General features: G+C 41.9%; 1 protein-coding gene across 1 annotated transcript; it reads left to right on the plus strand.

Annotated features, from left to right (window-relative positions):
• Positions 1 to 14737: 14737 nt before the first annotated feature.
• LOC125531170 (uncharacterized) lies at positions 14738 to 18283 on the plus strand. The gene is made up of 5 exons (XM_048695588.2): positions 14738 to 14956; positions 15522 to 15599; positions 16673 to 16785; positions 16865 to 16928; positions 17580 to 18283. Exons 1-5 carry the CDS (start codon positions 14834 to 14836, stop codon positions 18006 to 18008), a joined length of 807 nt encoding a protein of 268 aa, XP_048551545.1. The 5' UTR covers positions 14738 to 14833; the 3' UTR covers positions 18009 to 18283.
• The last annotated feature ends 2408 nt before the right edge of the window (positions 18284 to 20691 follow it).

Consider the following 20691-nt stretch of genomic DNA (forward strand, 5'->3'; position numbering starts at 1 on the left):
AACTAGAGATATTCTTGCTTGTAAGGATAGATATGACCTAGAGAAATTATTATGCAAGTATAAGGAAAAATCTCTAAATGCTAGAATGAAATATAATCCTAAGTTTGCTACTTCACCTATCTTTATTGATGATGAGGATTATGAATTCTCTGTCGACCCAGAGTTAATTACTTTGGTTGAATCTGATCCTTTCCATGGTTATGAAACTGAAACTGTTGTGGCACATCTTACTAAGTTGAATGACATAGCCACCCTTTTTACTCATGATAAGAAAACTCACTATTACTTTATTCTCAAATTATTTCCTTTCTCATTAAAGGGTGATGCTAAAGCTTGGTACAATACTCTTGCTCCTAGTTGTGTGCGTAGTTCCCAGGATATGATTTACTACTTTTCTGAAAAATATTTTCCTGCTCATAAGAAACAAGCTGCCTTACAGGAAATATTTAACTTTGTGCAAACTAAAGAAGAGAGTCTCCCACAAGCTTGGGGGAGGCTTTGTCAGTTACTTCATGCTTTGCCTGATCATCCTCTTAAGGAAAATGAAATACTTGATATCTTCTATAATGGACTAACCGATGTTTCTAGGGATTTCCTAGATAGTTGTGCTAGTTGTATTTTCAAGAAACGAACTGTTGGACAAGCTGAAGAATTATTGAATAACATATTGAAAAATTATGATGATTAATTGGACTCTTCCTGAACCACAACCTAAACCTACTCCAAAGAAGAGGGGGATATTATATCTCAGTCCTGAAGATATGCAAGAGGCAAAGAAATCTATGAAAGAAAAAGGTATTAAAGCGGAGGATGTTAAAAATGTACCTTCTATTGAAGAAATACATGGGCTTAATACACCACCACTACCCAAGGTGGTAGAGGTAAGTTCTCTAATGAAGTTCAATGATAATGACAATCCTCACAATATGCACCCTAGCCAATGCCTTTATGAGTCTGAGAACTATATTAGAAAACAAGATCACTTCAGTGCAAATGTTATGAAACAATTGAAATACAATTCTGATATGATTGCTCACTTGAGTGACTTGTTATTTAGAATATCAAATGATGTTAGAGGTGTTGGAAAACATCCTGCTATGGTACAAACCCAACTAGAACAAATTGCTAAATCTCAAAGAGAATTGCTTGATGAAATGAGTAATAATATACATGACTTTGTTGTTAAAGTTGCAACTAGAGGAGGTAAAAATGACTCAAGAACCACTTTATCTTGAGGGACACCCAAAAAGAATAGAACAGGATTCACAAAGGAACAACACCACCGCACCTAGTCCTTCTAAAAAGAAGAAGAAAAATAAAAATGATAGGACTTTGCATGCTTCTAGTGAACCTGAAGTAGAGAAACCTTCTAACAATGATAATGAAACTCAATCTGGTAATGAACATTCACCTAGTGATAATGAAAAAGATAATGATGATGTTCATGAAGATGGTCAACCAAACAATGAAAACGAACCAGATAATGATGTTGGGATAGAGCCACCTGTTGATCTTGATAACCCACAACCTAAGAATACAAGATATGACAAAAGAGAATTTGTGGCTAGAAAACACGGTAAAGAAAGAGAACCATGGGTTCAAAATGTTGGGTTTCGTAGTAATTTCAAAAAATTTCCTACGCACATGCAAGATCATGTGATGCATAGCAACGAGAGGGGAGAGTGTTGTCTACGTACCCAACGCAGACCGACTGCGGAAGCGCTGACACGACGTAGAGGAAGTAGTCGTACGTCTTCACGATCCAACCGATCAAGCACCGAAACTACGACACCTCCGAGTTCGAGCACACGTTCAGCTCGATGACGATCCCCGGACTCCGATCCAGCAAAGTGTCGGGGAAGAGTTCCGTCAGCACGACGGCGTGGTGACGATCTTGATGAACTGCAGCAGCAGGGCTTCGCCTAAACTCCGCTACAGTATTATCGAGGAATATGGTGGCAGGGGGCACCGCACACGGCTAAGGAATAGATCACGTGGACCAACTTGTGTGTTTCTGGGGTGCCTCTACCTCAGTATATAAAGGAGTAGAGGGGGGAGGCTGGCCAGCCAAGCCTGGCGCGCCAGGAGAGTCCTACTCCCTCTGGGAGTAGGATTCCCCCCCCCCCCAATCCTAGTTGGAATAGGATTCGCGGAGGGGGAAAAGAGGAGGAGGGGGCCGGCCACCTCTCCTAGTCCTAATAGGACTAGGGGAAGGGGGAGGCGCGCAGCCCATCTAGGGCAGCCCCTTCTCTTTTCCACTAAGGCCCACTATGGCCCATATAGCTCCCGGGGGGTTCCGGTAACCCTCCCGGTACTCCGGTAAAATCCCGATTTCACCCGGAACACTTCCGATATCCAAATATAGGCTTCCAATATATCAATCTTTACGTCTCGACCATTTCGAGACTCCTCGTCATGTCCGTGATCACATCCGGGACTCCGAACAACCTTCGGTACATCAAAATGCATAAACTCATAATATAACTGTCATCGTAACCTTAAGCGTGCGGACCCTACGGGTTCGAGAACAATGTAGAAATGACCGAGACACGTCTCCGGTCAATAACCAATAGCGGGACCTGGATGCCCATATTGGCTCCTACATATTCTACGAAGATCTTTATCGGTCAGACCGCATAACAACATACGTTGTTCCCTTTGTCATCGGTATGTTACTTGCCCGAGATTCGATCGTCGGTATCCAATACCTAGTTCAATCTCGTTACCGGCAAGTCTCTTTACTCGTTCCGTAATACATCATCTCACAACTAACGTATTAGTTGTAATGCTTGCAAGGCTTATGTGATGTGTATTACCGAGAGGGCCCAGAGATACCTCTTCGACAATCGGAGTGACAAATCCTAATCTCGAAATACGCCAACCCAATATATACCTTTGGAGACACCTGTAATGCTCCTTTATAATCACCCAGTTACGTTGTGACGTTTGGTAGCACTCAAAGTGTTCCTCCGGCAAACGGGAGTTGCATAATCTCATAGTCATAGGAACATGTATAAGTCATGAAGAAAGCAATAGCAACATACTAAACGATCGGGTGCTAAGCTAATGTAATGGGTCATGTCAATCAGATCATTCAACTAATGATGTGACCTCGTTAATCAAATAACAACTCATTGTTCATGGTTAGGAAACATAACCATCTTTAATTAACGAGCTAGTCAAGTAGAAGCATACTAGTGACACTTTGTTTGTCTATGTATTCACACATGTATTATGTTTCCGGTTAATACAATTCTAGCATGAATAATAAACATTTATCATGATTATAAGGAAATAAATAATAACTTTATTATTGCCTCTAGGGCATATTTCCTTCAGTCTCCCACTTGCACTAGAGTCAATAATCTAGATTACACTGTAATGATTCTAACACCCATGGAGCCTTGGTGCTGATCATGTTTTGCTCGTGGAAGAGGCTTAGTCAACGGGTCTGCAACATTCAGATCCGTATGTATCTTGCAAATCTCTATGTCTCCCACCTGGACTAGATCCCGGATGGAGTTGAAGCGTCTCTTGATGTGTTTGGTCCTTTTGTGAAATCTGGATTCCTTTGCCAAGGCAATTGCACCAGTATTGTCACAAAAGATTTTCATTGGACCCGATGCATTAGGTATGACACCTAGATCGGATATGAACTCCTTCATCCAGACTCCTTCGTTCACTGCTTCCGAAGCAGCTATGTACTCCGCTTCACATGTAGATCCCGCTACGACGCTTTGTTTAGAACTGCACCAACTGACAGCTCCACCGTTTAATGTAAACACGTATCCGGTTTGCGATTTAGAATCGTCCGGATCAGTGTCAAAGCTTGCATCAACGTAACCTTTTACGGTGAGCTCTTTGTCACCTCCATATACGAGAAACATATCCTTAGTCCTTTTCAGGTATTTCAGGATGTTCTTGACCGCTGTCCAGTGATCTATTCCTGGATTACTTTGGTACCTCCCTGCTAAACTTATAGCAAGGCACACATCAGGTCTGGTACACAACATTGCATACATGATAGATCCTATGGCTGATGCATAGGGAACATCTTTCATATTCTCTCTACCTTCTGCAGTGGTCGGGCATTGAGTCTTACTCAACTTCATACCTTGTAACACAGGCAAGAACCCTTTCTTTGCTTGATCCATTTTGAACTTTTTCAAAATTTTGTCAAGGTATGTGCTTTGTGAAAGTCCAATTAAGCGTCTTGATCTATCTCTATAGATCTTAATGCCTAATATGTAAGCAGCTTCACCGAGGTCTTTCATTGAAAAACTTTTATTCAAGTATCCCTTTATGCTATCCAGAAATTCTATATCATTTCCAATCAGCAATATGTCATCCACATATAATATCAGAAATGCTACAGAGCTCCCACTCACTTTCTTGTAAATACAGGCTTCTCCAAAAGTCTGTATAAAACCAAATGCTTTGATCACACTATCAAAACGTTTATTCCAACTCCGAGAGGCTTGCACCAGTCCATAAATGGATCGCTGGAGCTTGCATACTTTGTTAGCTCCCTTTAGATCGACAAAACCTTCCGGTTGCATCATATACAACTCTTCTTCCAGAAATCCATTCAGGAATGCAGTTTTGACATCCATCTGCCAAATTTCATAATCATAAAATGCGGCAATTGCTAACATGATTCGGACGGACTTAAGCATCGCTACGGGTGAGAAGGTCTCATCGTAGTCAATCCCTTGAACTTGCCGAAAACCTTTTGCGACAAGTCGAGCTTTGTAGACAGTAACATTACCATCAGCGTCAGTCTTCTTCTTAAAGATCCATTTATTCTCAATTGCTTGCCGATCATCGGGCAAGTCAACCAAAGTCCATACTTTGTTCTCATACATGGATCCCATCTCAGATTTCATGGCTTCAAGCCACTTTGCGGAATCTGGGCTCACCATCGCTTCTTCATAGTTCGTAGGTTCATCATGATCTAGTAGCATGACTTCCAAAACAGGATTACCGTACCACTCTGGTGCGGATCTTACTCTGGTTGATCTACGAGGTTCAGTAGTATCTTGATCTGAAGTTTCATGATCATTATCATTGGCTTCCTCACTAACTGGTGTAGGTGTCACTGAAACAGTTTTCTGTGATGAACTACTTTCCAGTAAGGGAGCAGGTACAGTTACCTCGTCAAGTTCCACTTTCCTCCCACTCACTTCTTTCGAGAGAAACTCCTTCTCTAGAAAGGATCCATTCTTGGCAACGAATGTCTTGCCTTCAGATCTGTGATAGAAGGTGTACCCAACAGTTTCCTTTGGGTATCCTATGAAGACACATTTCTCCGATTTGGGTTCGAGCTTATCAGGTTGAAGCTTTTTCACATAAGCATCGCAGCCCCAAACTTTAAGAAACGACAACTTTGGTTTCTTGCCAAACCACAGTTCATAAAGCGTCGTCTCAACGGATTTTGATGGTGCCCTATTTAACGTGAATGCAGCCGTCTCTAGAGCATAACCCCAAAACGATAGCGGTAAATCAGTAAGAGACATCATAGATCGCACCATATCTAGTAAAGTACGATTACAACGTTCGGACACACCATTACGCTGTGGTGTTCCGGGTGGCGTGAGTTGCGAAACTATTTCATAGTTTTCAAATGTACACCAAACTCGTAACTCAAATATTCTCCTCCACGATCAGATCGTAGAAACTTTATTTTCTTGTTACGATGATTTTCAACTTCACTCTGAAATTCTTTAAACTTTTCAAATGTTTCAGACTTATGTTTCATCAAGTAGATATATCCATATCTGCTTAAATCATCTGTGAAGGTGAGAAAATAACGATATCCGCCACGAGCCTCAATATTCATCGGACCACATACATCGGTATGTATGATTTCCAACAAATCTGTTGCTCTCTCCATAGTACCGGAGAACGATGTTTTAGTCATCTTGCCCATGAGGCACGGTTCACAAGTACCAAGTGATTCATAATCAAGTGGTTCCAAAAGTCCATCAGTATGGAGTTTCTTCATGCGCTTTACACCGATATGACCTAAACGACAGTGCCACAAATAAGTTGCACTTTCATTATCAACTCTGCATCTTTTGGCTTCAACATTATGAATATGTGTATTACTACTATCGAGATTCAATAAAAATAGACCACTCTTCAAGGGTGCATGACCATAAAAGATATTACTCATATAAATAGAACAACCATTATTCTCTGATTTAAATGAATAACCGTCTCGCATTAAACAAGATCCAGATATAATGTTCATGCTCAACGCTGGCACCAAATAACAATTATTTAGGTCTAATATTAATCCCGAAGGTAGATGTAGAGGTAGCGTGCCGACCGCGATCACATCGACTTTGGAACCGTTTCCCACGCGCATCGTCACCTCGTCCTTTGCCAGTGCCCGCTTATTCCGTAGTCCCTGTTTCGAGTTGCAAATATTAGCAACAGAACCAGTATCAAATACCCAGGTGCTACTGCGAGCTCTAGTAAGGTACACATCAATAACATGTATATCACATATACCTTTGTTCACTTTGCCATCCTTCTTATCCGCCAAATACTTGGGGCAGTTCCGCTTCCAGTGACCAGTCTGCTTGCAGTGGAAGCACTCAGTTTCAGGCTTAGGTCCAGACTTGGGTTTCTTCTCCTGAGCAGCAACTTGCTTGCCATTCTTCTTGAAGTTCCCCTTCTTCTTCCCTTTGCCCTTTTTCTTGAAACTAGTGGTTTTGTTAACCATCAACACTTGATGCTCCTTCTTGATTTCTACCTCCGCAGCTTTCAGCATTGCGAAGAGCTCGGGAATAGTCTTGTTCATCCCTTGCATATTATAGTTCATCACGAAGCTCTTGTAGCTTGGTGGCAGTGATTGGAGAATTCTGTCAATGACGCAATCATCCGGAAGATTAACTCCCAATTGAATCAAGTGATTATTATACCCAGACATTTTGAGTATATGCTCACTGACATAACTGTTCTCCTCCATCTTGCAGCTATAGAACTTATTGGAGACTTCATATCTCTCAATCCGGGCATTTGCTTGAAATATTAACTTCAACTCCTGGAACATCTCATATGCTCCATGACGTTCAAAACGTCGTTGAAGTCCCGATTCTAAGCCGTAAAGCATGGCACACTGAACTATCGAGTAGTCATCAGCTTTGCTCTGCCAGACGTTCATAACATCTGGTGTTGCTCCAGTAGCAGGCCTGGCACCCAGCGGTGCTTCCAGGACGTAATTCTTCTGAGCAGCAATGAGGATAATCCTCAAGTTACGGACCCAGTCCGTGTAATTGCTACCATCATCTTTCAACTTTGCTTTCTCAAGGAACGCATTAAAATTCAACGGAACAACAGCACGAGCCATGTATCTACAATCAACATAAACAAGCAAGATACTATCAGGGACTAAGTTCATGATAAATTTAAGTTCAATTAATCATATTACTAAAGAACTCCCACTTAGATAGACATCCCTCTAATCTTCTAAGTGATTACGTGATCCAAATCAACTAAACCATAACCGATCATCACGTGAGATGGAGTAGTTTTCAATGGTGAACATCGTTTATGTTGATCATATCTACTATATGATTCACGCTCGACCTTTCGGTCTCCGTGTTCCGAGGCCATATCTGCATATGCTAGGCTCGTCAAGTTTAACCTGAGTATTCTGCTTGTGCAAAACTGGCTTGCACCCGTTGTAGATGGACGTAGAGCTTATCACACCCGATCATCACGTGGTGTCTGGGCACGACGAACTTTGGCAACGGTGCATACTCAGGGAGAACACTTGTTGATAATTTAGTGAGAGATCATCTTATAATGCTACCGTCAATCAAAGCAAGATAAGATGCATAAAAAGATAAACATCACATGCAATCAATATAAGTGATATGATATGGCCATCATCTTGTGCTTGTGATCTCCATCTCCGAAGCACCGTCATGATCACCATCGTCACCGGCGCGACACCTTGATCTCCATCGTAGCATCGTTGTCGTCTCGCCAATCTTATGCTTCCACGACTATCACTACCGTTTAGTAATAAAGTAAAGCATTACATCGCGATTGCATTGCATACAATAAAGCGACAACCATATGGCTCCTGCCAGTTGCCGATAACTCGGTTACAAAACATGATCATCTCATACAATAAAATTCAGCATCATGCCTTGACCATATCACATCACAACATGCCCTGCAAAAACAAGTTAGACGTCCTCTACTTTGTTGTTGCAAGTTTTACATGGCTGCTACGGGCTTAAGTAAGAACCAATCTCACCTACGCATCAAAACCACAACGATAGTTTGTCAAATAGACTCCGTTTTAACCTTCGCAAGGACCGGGCGTAGCCATACTTGGTTCAACTAAAGTTGGAGAGACAGTCGCCCGCAAGCCATCTATGTGCAAAGCACGTCGAGGGAACCGGTCTCGCGTAAGTGTACGCGTAAGGTTGGTCCGGGTCGTCTCGTCCAACAATACCGCTGAACCAAAGTATGACATGCTGGTAGGCAGTATGACTTGTATCGTCCACAACTTACTTGTGTTCTACTCGTGCATATAACATCAACATAAATAACCTAGGCTCGGATGCCACTGTTGGGTTTCGTAGTAATTTCAAAAAATTTCCTACGCACACGCAAGATCATGTGATGCATAGCAACGAGAGGGGAGAGTGTTGTCTACGTACCCAACGCAGACCGACTGCGGAAGCGCTGACACAACGTAGAGGAAGTAGTCGTACGTCTTCATGATCCAACCGATCAAGCACCGAAACTACGACACCTCCGAGTTCGAGCACACGTTCAGCTCGATGACGATCCCCGGACTCCGATCCAGCAAAGTGTCGGGGAAGAGTTCCGTCAGCACGACGGCGTGGTGACGATCTTGATGAACTGCAGCAGCAGGGCTTCGCCTAAACTCCGCTACAGTATTATCGAGGAATATGGTGGCAGGGGGCACCGCACACGGCTAAGGAATAGATCACGTGGATCAACTTGTGTGTTTCTGGGGTGCCTCTACCTCAGTATATAAAGGAGTAGAGGGGGGAGGCTGGCCGGCCAAGCTTGGCGCGCCAGGAGAGTCCTACTCCCTCTAGGAGTAGGATTCCCCCCCCCCCCCCAATCCTAGTTGGAATAGGATTCGCGGAGGGGGAAAAGAGGAGGAGGGGGCCGGCCACCTCTCCTAGTCCTAATAGGACTAGGGGAAGGGGGAGGCGCGCAGCCCATCTAGGGCAGCCCCTTCTCTTTTCCACTAAGGCCCACTATGGCCCATATAGCTCCCGGGGGGTTCCGGTAACCCTCCCGGTACTCCGGTAAAATCCCGGTTTCACCCGGAACACTTCCGATGTCCAAATATAGGCTTCCAATATATCAATCTTTACGTCTCGACCATTTCGAGACTCCTCGTCATGTCCGTGATCACATCCGGGACTCCGAACAACCTTCGATACATCAAAATGCATAAACTCATAATATAACTGTCATCGTAACCTTAAGCGTGCGGACCCTACGGGTTCGAGAACAATGTAGACATGACCGAGACACGTCTCCGGTCAATAACCAATAGCGGGACCTGGATGCCCATATTGGCTCCTACATATTCTACGAAGATCTTTATCGGTCAGACCGCATAACAACATACGTTGTTCCCTTTGTCATCGGTATGTTACTTGCCCGAGATTCGATCGTCGGTATCCAATACCTAGTTCAATCTCGTTACCGGCAAGTCTCTTTACTCGTTCCGTAATACATCATCTCACAACTAACATATTAGTTGTAATGCTTGCAAGGCTTATGTGATGTGTATTACCGAGAGGGCCCAGAGATACCTCTCCGACAATCGGAGTGACAAATCCTAATCTCGAAATACGCCAACCCAATATCTACCTCTGGAGACACCTGTAATGCTCCTTTATAATCACCCAGTTACGTTGTGACGTTTGGTAGCACCCAAAGTGTTCCTCCGGCAAACGGGAGTTGCATAATCTCATAGTCATAGGAACATGTATAAGTCATGAAGAAAGCAATAGCAACATACTAAACGATCGGGTGCTAAGCTAATGGAATGGGTCATGTCAATCAGATCATTCAACTAATGATGTGACCTCGTTAATCAAATAACAACTCATTGTTCATGGTCAGGAAACATAACCATCTTTGATTAACGAGCTAGTCAAGTAGAAGCATACTAGTGACACTTTGTTTGTCTATGTATTCACACATGTATTATGTTTCCGGTTAATACAATTCTAGCATGAATAATAAACATTTATCATGATTATAAGGAAATAAATAATAACTTTATTATTGCCTCTAGGGCATATTTCCTTCACAAAAACCTATGCCTTTTCCACCCAAGTCAACTAAAAGAAAGATGATGAAGAATTTGAATGCTTTGCTGAAATGCTGAGGCCAGTCTTTTTGCGTACTCGCTTGACTGATATCTTGAAAATGCCTCCTTATGCAAAGTATATGAAATTGAATACACCTTGTCCAACGATCTCTAATGGATGCAAGAGATTGTGAAACCCTCTCTTTATTTTGTTTCCATGAGAATACTCTTCCTCCCTTAGCCTGAGGGGATTACTCACACATCAGGATCAAATCACAAGCAGAACGCATTGTATAGATAGTTTCTTGAAGATGAATGATTGGAAGTCTTAGGATGTCGCTGATCGCAATGGAATGTCGATTACAAGTATTTAATCTAATGGCGATGGAGGCAATGATGATGGAGATGGCTATGGAGATGTGATGTTGACAACGGTGTGACGGTTGTGTAGAGACGGGAATGGCGAAGCTTGACGGGCGGGTGAATGGTATCTCCCGTGGCATTCTTTTCACCTGGTCTTCCTTGTCCTCTTGGCCTAGTGCACATGGTAGTGGTTTAGCATACAATGATCCTTGTCCTAGGCTATTAAGACCTTTTGCACCTTTGCAATGAACCCCTCGTTTTTAAAAGTTCAAAACAAAATTTCAAATTCCGCAATATTTTGTGTGCTTGCAAACATTTTTTTAGTTCAAAATCATAAAAAAATCTTGAACATTTATAAAAAACTAAGAGTATTTTTTAAACCCATAATATCCCCCCTATTTTTTCGGGTAAGGCCAATATATCTTCACTTCATACACCCGTATGGTCCTACTGCATCAGACAGTGTATTTTCGATATCTATTAGTACTTATTTCTTCTTCTTCTTCTTCTTTTCTTTTTGAGAAACACTTTTTTTGATAGGGAAAACACTTTTCTTCTTCATTCATGTAGGCAAAAAAAAGTAGCGAAGTTTCGGCCCGACCCATCAAGTAGGGGAAGAAAGGCCCGGTGGGGGAGGAAAGGCCCGGTGGAGTAATAATAGTAGATGCAGGTAGGAGTCGGTCTACTAATCTTGGATGTGATGTCTATATACATGCATGATCATTGCCTTGGATATCGTCATAATTATTTATTTTTCCGTCAATTGCCCAATAGTAATTTGTTTACCCACTGTATGCTATTTTCTCAAGAGAGGCCCCTAGTGAAAATTGAGTATATTTTCTATCATATACTAAAACCAAAAATACTTTGCTGCACTTTTATTTATTTATTTTGTTTTATATTTTTGTTAGATCTATTTATCAAAACCTATACAATTTAATCTTTCTCAATACTGTTGAGGGATTGACAACCCCTCTACGCGTTGGGTTGCTAGTATTTGTTGTTTGTGTGCAGGTGTTGTTTACATAGTGTTGCTTGGTTCTCCTACTCAATTGATAACCTTGATTTCATAACTGAGAGAAATACTTATTTCTACTATATTGCATCATCATCTCCTCTTCGAGGAAATCCCAACGCAACTCACAAGTAGCACATACTTACCACCTCCATCATTAGAAAGTGCTATGACAATTCCTTGCACTTGGGGATTTTGAGTCATCCACTTGAGAAAAAAAGGTTGCCGTCCGATAAAACCCTACTTTTGGAGGCCAAACAGAGTCTACAATAATAGAAGTGTGCAGTGCACATCAGTCGACCTTTTGCTCGATGTCGTGAAGTGGAGGATGGTCCGATGGGTTGTCCAAAGGAATCACATCCATGACTTTTTGCAAAACAAGGGACAAAGAGCTAGGAAAAGAACGCGAGTCTCTAAAAGGTGTCAACAAAGGGACGCACTAGTGGGTTTTCACTCTCTCCCCTAACACATGTATTTGGAAGCTAAGAGGACTACTCATCTTGGAACCACTCATATCGGGCTTGTGGCGCTCACTTACTAATTTGTGGGTCATTCTCTTACTAGGCTTGCCTTGAAGATGGGATACTTGAAGTTTATCGGGCGAGGACTTGACTTGGAGTCATAGGCCGGAGCACATACTCTTCCCCTTCCACTTTGAAGTTATAGTAGCTGACAGTGGCGGATCCAGAACCCAGGCCGGGGGGGGGGCCTAGGCCTGGGGCGTGCTGATTATACTTAGTGTTGAGTATACTATCTCACGCACTGTAGCAACACTGTTGAGGCGCTGTAGCAAGCATGGGCCCAGGGCTTGGGCTGATCCTAGCTCCGCCCCTGGTAGCTGGTGCATCCATCATGAGATGTCTCAGTCATAATGCCAAGGGTGTCCCAAGAGAAGGTGACAAACGACCATGGGCACCACATTGCATTCCAAAGTATCTTCATATGCCCCAATTTTGAAGGATACTTCAACAGTGTGCTCAACTTGAATGGTACTGTAGTCACTCAACAAATGTACACTACATGGACTAGGATGACGCTTCTTTGGAAGTTGCAACTTGGAGCATAGTTCTTCACTTGCCAAGTTGTGACAACTTCCTCCATGGATGATGACTTTGAGTTTTTGGCACAACAACACCTGCCCTTTATTATATTAAAGACAGTGGGGCACAACCGACCACACGAAACATTACAGAATCAGGGACTCAAAAGTCCCAGAAAGCTAAAGGAAGCACATACATGATCCAAAAATTCGTGTGCACACACTGCTAAAAGGATGAATAACATGTGTCTTGGGTAACTCCACAGCTTGCCACGATGCCCGCACACGCGCCCGCGCACAAGCTCCTCCGCTGACCAACACCAAGAACTGGCTCGAACGGTGGCCGACCTTGAAAACCACGAGAATACTCTTCCTCCCTTGGCCTGAGGGGATTACTCACACATCAGGATCAAATCACAAGCAGAAGGCATTTGTATAGATTGTTGCTTGAAGATGAATGATTGAAAGTCCTACGATGTCGCCGATCGCAATGGAGTGTCGATTACAAGTATTTAATCTAATGGCGATGGAGACAATGATGATGGAGATGGCTATGGAGATGTGATGTTGACAACGGTGTGACGGTTGTGTAGAGACGGGAATGGCGAAACTTGACGGGCGGGTGAATGGTATCTCCCGTGGCATTCTTTTCACCTGGTCTTCCTTGTCCTCTCGGCCTAGTGCACATGGTAGTGGTTTAGCATACAATGATGCCTTGTCCTAGTCTGTTAAGACCTTTTGCACCTTTGTAATGAACCCCTCGTTTTTAAAAGTTTGAAACAAAATTTCAAATTCCGCATATTTTGTGTGCTTGCAAACATTTTTTAGTTCAAAATCATAAAAAAAAAATCTTGAACATTTATAAAAATCTAAGAGTATTTTTAAACCCATAATAACATTTTAAAAAATGTACTCTGGCCATTTTTCTGAAAGATTTCTTGAACATTACCTGTAGTGCCTTGTTTTGGCTAAGCTGCCAAAAGACAAAACATAAGTTCCAGGCTTTTATGACCTTTTGGATGGTTAAAATTAACCCCTCGTGATCATTTTAAAAAATTGAAACAAAATTTAAAATTGAGAATACTTTCTGAATTTGTGAATATTTTAGAATTTTTGAGCATTTTTGAAGTCGTTACTTTTTTAATAATTCGAAAGATCTGTTATTAACAATTTTTTAAGATGCTTGAACATTATCTAAAATTGATGCACTACCCCTCTTTTTTAGGGAAAAAACAACAACTAGAAAGCAGCCGTAAAAAGAATTTAACGGTCGGTACATGACGCATTGGGTTTTGTATTTTTATGAACATGATAAAAAGCATATACAGACACATACACTCATTTTTATGAACGCGCACACGCATAATCTACCCCCTATGAGCACCTCCGAGAAAATGCAAGCGCGAGTGCTAGGTCTACGAGTTGAACTCTGGTGAGTTGGTTCCAACGCCAGGAATCTAACCATCTAAGCTACGCTTAATTCGCACTAGGTGCTGCATTTGATTGGTACCCCCTCTGTTCGAAAAAGGTTGTCCCTCAAATGGATGTATCTAGCATCAGGTTAGTGCTAGATACATCCATTTTAGAGACAAGCTCGTGACAAGATTTTTTGGACGGAGGGAGTAGTAATGTGCAGGACACGAGCTCTCTCTCCTTAGTAAACAACATATTACATTAAGAAAGAAAAAAATGCATTCTTTCTTTGTGAAAACAAAATAAAACCGAGACTTCTTTTTATTAGAATCAAAGAAAATTATGACGTGAAAAAGAAGAAGGGATTGCGTACAATACTTTTTAATAGATATCGAGAAAAGTGCATTTTCGATATCTATTAGCTTCTTCTTTTTTCTTATTGAGATGAGAAACACATTTTTTTAGGGAAAAGGCAAGGCAAAAAAAAAAGTAGCGACGTTTCGGCCCGGCCCATCAAGTAGGGGAAGAAAGGCCCGGTGGGGGAGGAAAAGGCCCGGTAGGGTTGGTTGATAAACCCGGCGTATCGGGGGATCCATCCCCCTCCTGCCTCCTCTCTCCCCGGTGAGTAGGGTTTCCTTCCATTTGCAGCGGCGAAGGCGCTTTGGAAGAAGCCCTCATGGCGACGGTGGCCCGCACCGCCCTCAGGAGGATCGGCGGCCGCTCCTTCCGCCCGTCGCTGGCCGCGGCGGCGCACCAGCACCAGCACCAGCAGCCGCACCCCACCCCACCTCGCTCCATGGTACGGGCCCCTCCTCCCTCCCTTCTCCACGCCGCGCGAAGACGACCGCCTTTGCGTAGCCCTTGCTTGCTCCGTAGGAACCGTCGCAGGAACCCTAGCATTTCGTGCATCAGTTTCGTTGCCCTAGGCGCTGCCTGTACTGTATGGACGATGGATTCCGTTTTCCCTGCCCCTGATCATGCCGTAGACGGCAGATCCCAGCTCCTTGGGGCCTCAAGGGGAAGGGGATCTCCGTCTTGGTCATGCCCTGCTTCTCCATCTCGGTGGAATCGGTGAGCTCTGCCTCCACCACGCTGTCGTCACTTGATTTACCTTGTGTAACTGACCTTGCCTGCCCATGAAATTCCTGTTGTGTGCCTATGTAAATTAGCCATTTTATTTTATTCGCAAAAAAAAAGAAAAAAAAGTCAATTAGCCATTTGCTTGGAATTACAGCGGCTAGTTACAGTCGTTCCAGTAATTAGCTCATCTACTTTCATTCATTGCGCACCTGCAGTTTGAAATGCAAATTCCTTCCAATTCTATATGCTAGCTACTTCATTTCGATTTCTTATTATTGGTGCAGGTCGCCGTTCCACATCGCAGCTGTTCCTCCACCTCCTTGCCTGCCATCGTCCGTCCCACTCCAGACATCAACAGGAAGGTGTGTTTCTGCCATTCTTCATGCCTTGCCCAGTTTGGACACCCTCTCTCGAGATGGGATTTTTTGACCGTGTGGTGTTAGCAGCCTCATGGAGGCTATTGCAAGGTAGCCCCTCCGTAAAGAAATATAAGAGCTTAGTGATCTAAACGCTCTTAAATTTCTTTAGAGAGGGAGAACCAGGATAGCTGTATTTATGCACAACTTAACTTTGTTTGCCTATGGAATTTCTTAGAGGCTTTATTATAGCAATATCAGTCTCTGCCAGCTTGCTTCTTACCGATTGGTGTATGCAGTACTGATTTTACTGTGATAAGTATAATCTGTTGATGCCTCTGCCTGGTGATGACGGAGAGTTGGTGTCCATTTCCTCGTGGAAATGGATTTTTCTTTGTGTGTTTAGGCCATGAATGGTTTGCATCGGAGGTTATTGTTGCAAGGTGCCAAGGTGGCTGTATGGACAGCTTAACCTATGGAGTTTCTTAGAGGCTTTACAACAATATCAGTCTCTGTCGCTTGTTACCAATTGGTGTATGCAGTACTGAGTTTACGATGATAAGTACAATCTGTTGATGTCTTTGCCTGGTGATGATGCGGAGTTGGTGTCCATTTCTCCATGGAAATGGATTTTTGTTTGTGTGTTTAGGCCATGAAATGGTTTATCGGAGGTTATTGTTGCAAGGCGCCAAGGTGGCTGTGTGGACAGCTTAACTTTGTTTGCGTATGGAATTTCTTAAGAGGCTTGATAGAAATATTAGTCTTGCAGTATTTTGTCTACGATACGATGATACGCGATTTGTTATGTTTTTCAGATGTTTCTACAAGTTTCTGAATGTTTCTCTGTGGAACTGGAGTTTTTCTTTCTGTGTGTAGACCGTGTGGTGTTAGTCTGATGGTTTATATTGGAGGGCGTTGCAAGGTGCCAAAGTGGCCCTACTTAACTTTGTGTGTTTATTATGGAATTTCTTAAGAGGCCTAATAACATGTCAGTATGTGAGCTTGCTTCGTACCTAGTGGTGGTGTATGCTACTACTTTGTGTGTTTATATCTGAGCCATTTGTGTGTTGAATGTACAGTTTCATCTGGACGTGAGTGGCAAGCTGCTTCCCGAGATCGGGTTTACCACGGACCATGCCTACAGGATCTCCATCTGCGATGACAATGCTGACTCCGCATCAAACATAGTGAAGTAAGAGTTACAACTGTTGGGGTGTTGTTTTGGATCATGAAGTCGGTTCAATATTGATGCTTCGTCGCTGTTTTGACAGGGACTTCCTGAAGGCACTTCAGTCAAACAGACCAGAGGATCTCGAGGCGTATCTGAGGCACCAGGTATGATATGCTGTGCTGTTGTTATATCGAACCAACGTAGACTTGTGTAGATGGACGGCTCTGGAAAAGCCAACAGAAATATTTTTTTTTTGTGTTTCAGCAAGAAGCAGTCCCCTTCTCTGCAATGTTATGCCACTCCGCTGGTGATATATAATTGAGATTATATTGCACACTTCTGGCTAATTGTACCTTGCTGTGAAGCATTTATTTTGATCTCCTGTTTTGCATGTTCATTGATTGTATTGCACAGTGCCCTTCTCTGCGATGTTATGCTCTCCTGCAGTCATACATCATTGATTGATTATATTGCATAATACTCCCTCCGTAAACTAATATAAGAGTGTTTAGATTACTACTTTAATGATCTAAACGCTCTTATATTAGTTTACAGAGGGAGTACTTCTGGTTGATTGTACGTACCTTGATCTGGTCTCCTCGTGTTTTGTATGTTCGTTGATCATATGGCTTTTGAGCAAAATGAGCGAATCTACACTCTAAAATATGTCTATATACATCCGTATGTTGTAGTCCATTTGAAATCTCTAAAAAGACTTGTATTTAGGAAGAGGGAGTAGTTGATTGGACCTTGCTGTGATAGTAGACTCATTACGTGAAGATGATCGTTTTTGATGGTTGTTGCTGAATTTGTAGGTCTCTATTGTGGAGGTAAAGAAGGTGGTCAGCGGAGCTGCTGTCGAGATCACGCTCCAGGGAATAGAGCGAACCGCCGAAATCCGTTTTGAGATTGAAGCGCTCAAGCAGATGGTGATGGATGAGGCCACCTCCACCAGGGCTGGAGTGGAGTCCTTGAAGACTATGGTGGCGGACACGAAGAAGGAGCTGCAGGAGCTGAAGACCTCCACCAGTGCCCAAGTGGGGTGGTTGAAGGCTGCCGTGGCGGGCACGCAGAAGGAGGTCCAGGAGCTGCAGATGGATATGTCAGATAAGGACTTCACCACGGTCGTCTTTCGCAACACTGTCGCTAATGTGGCGTGCGCATTTCTGGTTTTCGTGTCTGGGAAGGTGATGTTCACTGTTACTGAAGCAGCGGTGGACTTTGTGAACCACGGAGGGATATGAACGTACTGTAATGAGCTGAAGAAGTGTTCCCACGGACCACACTACTGGTTGGGTTAGTCTGGGAGTCATGTGTCATGTCTTGTGGTTTAGTTTTGCTGGAAAGTGCAAGCCATCCTCTGGACTGTAGATGATCAAGTGTGGTAGGTTTGCTCTTGCCTAATGGAACTTTTTTCCTGCAAAATGTTGTGTTGGCCCAGGTTGTTTGTGTGTGTGTGCTAACATTTTTGTGATGGATGCAATCAATGGTGAAGAAAATTCTCTAAAATGTTGTGTTTTGTTGGGTTTTCTTTTTCCTTCCAGTTATTTGTGCACAAGCACCAAGCAGTAGATGTTTCATTTGATAAACTGCTTTTGCTTCCTCTAGCGTGGTAAATTTTTTGTTGGTTCACTAGTACTACTACTACTAGTTGAGTCAAGCCTTCCATTGATGTTTATAATTAATCTCTAGTACTCCTTCTGTAAACTAATATAAGAGCGTTTAGATCACTATTTTAGTATTCTAAACGCTCTTATATAAGTTTATGGAGGGAGTACTACTTAGTTGCTACTACCTCATTGATGTTTATAATTAGTGTTTCTTATCGCCTGTTGCACTGCCTTCAACTTTCATATATCTTACTCCCTCCGTCCTACTCCCTCGGTTCCTAAATATAAGTCTTTATAGAGATTTCACTATGGCCTATTTTCGAACGGAGGGAGTACATACGAAGCAAAGTGAGAGAATCTTCACTCTAAAATGCATCTATATACATCCGTATGCGGTTCATAATGGAATCTCTACAAAGACTTATATTTAGGAACGGAGGGAGTGTAATATAAAAGCGTTTTTGACACCACACTAATGTAAAAAAACACTTTCATATTATGAGACGGATGGACGAACAATTTTTCTATCCTGCGAACGGTTTTTAAGCATTTTCTTTTGAATAGGCAAACAATTCTAGAATAGACGAACATTTTTTTCCAAAACTGGTGGATTCTTTTTTTTGAATTTCATGAACATTTTTTTAAAAATTAGGACATTTTTCAATTAGCAAACATTTTTTAAATTTCATGCAAAAAAGTTAATACACACACCTTTTAAAAAATCATGGATTTTTTGATATTACGAGCATTTGTTTTGAAACTATGAACATTTATTTGGATATGCAAACATTTTTAGAAAAATCCCCAACATTTTTTGAATTCACAAATATTTTATGTTTTCTTGAAAATTTTACGTCAAAGGTATCAGTTTTTTAAAAATTGAAAAGTTTTTTTTACTTTCCAAATTATTTAAAGTAGAATAAATGGAACAGAAAAATAAAACTTCAAAAACAGGCGCCTGCACATGGGCCTGCCGAAATGGGCGCGCTGTGTCTTCTCCAGCCCAAATGTACCAAATCAAATAACATTTTTTTTGGAAATTGTTTGTTCCAACAATTTTGGAAATTCATGATTTTTTTTGAAATAATGAACATATTTGGAAATGCATGATCATTTTTTGAACCATGAAACATTTTATGAATTAGTAAACTATTTTGTAAGTCATGAACGTTTCTGAATTTTTTGGTTATTTTTCAATTCATGAACATTTTTTGAATTGGCGAAATTATGTTTGATTTCATTAACGTTTTTCGTACATGAAGTTCTATAAAAAAATCATGGAAGTTTTTGTTTCCCGAACATTTGTTTTCAAAATCGGGAATATTATTTTATTATACGAACATTGTTTTTAAATCATGAACACTTTTGAATCCACAAACATTTATGAGTTATTAAACATTTTATTTCAAAATTCTCATTTTTTAAATATTCGGTACATTTCTTAGGATTATTTAAAGTCAAGGAAAGGAAGACCGAAAAGGAAAACAAAAAATCAAAACCGAAAAATAGAAAAGCAGCTGCCCGGAGATGAGCCGGGCCAAGCAGGCGCGATGTGTCTTCGCACAACACGCAAAGCGCAGTATAGAAGGTTCCTACTTGGGCTTGCCCAGACGGGGATTCGCCTGTGTGAAACATTTATTTATTGGCATCGGCCGGCAGATTTTTTTAAAAGATCCGCCGCCTCGCGAGCCGTGGGATCTGACACAATCAAGAGGCCGAACTTCTTTCTCTACTTTGTAACAGAGGGCTTGTTGCGAAAACATTTACAAAGAAAGATTATGTTGCAATTATTTTTTGCAACATAGGTTATGTTGCGAGAATACCTATAGACCAACATGTCAGTTGTCCCTCTATCTCACTACAATAAAGTGTGGGTCTCACTTGATCCCGACAACATTATCATTTTCCTCTAAAATTATTCATTTGCTTACTCCTCACAAGTGAGGTTCACATTTATCATTGTGAGATAAAGAGAGCTGATATGTGGGTATAGGAGTATTTTCTTCATATAACATGGTCAACGAGTTTGACCTGACAATAACGATGTCTAATGGCATTTTTGAGCAAACATCTAATGAAATGATGTCATTTTTTAGATATCTAATGGCATTTTGAGCAAGCATCTCACGGAAAGATGGCATTTTTGAGCAGTTGAAATTTCTAGTAGCACAAATGATAAAAACCCTTTTTTGTAACATAGGTCGTGTTGTAGAATTTTTTCCCATCTTCACTCTTTTTTTGCAACAACTGTGATGTGGTTGGAGAACTTTTGCAACATAGGTAATGTTGCAGAAAAATTAAAAATGAAAAAATGTGC

Source organism: Triticum urartu, chromosome 1A (genome assembly GCF_056163025.1).
Source record: "Triticum urartu cultivar PI428250 chromosome 1A, HENAU_Tu73, whole genome shotgun sequence".
Lineage (NCBI taxonomy): Eukaryota > Viridiplantae > Streptophyta > Magnoliopsida > Poales > Poaceae > Triticum > Triticum urartu.

Coding starts and splice junctions, on each gene's coding strand:
- LOC125531170 (XM_048695588.2), top strand. CDS start 14,834: ATGGCGACGGTGGCCCGCACCGCCCTCAGGAGGATCGGCGGCCGCTCC. Junction 14,957..15,521: donor CCACCCCACCTCGCTCCATG/GTACGGGCCCCT, acceptor TTATTGGTGCAG/GTCGCCGTTCCACATCGCAG. Junction 15,600..16,672: donor CTCCAGACATCAACAGGAAG/GTGTGTTTCTGC, acceptor TTGAATGTACAG/TTTCATCTGGACGTGAGTGG.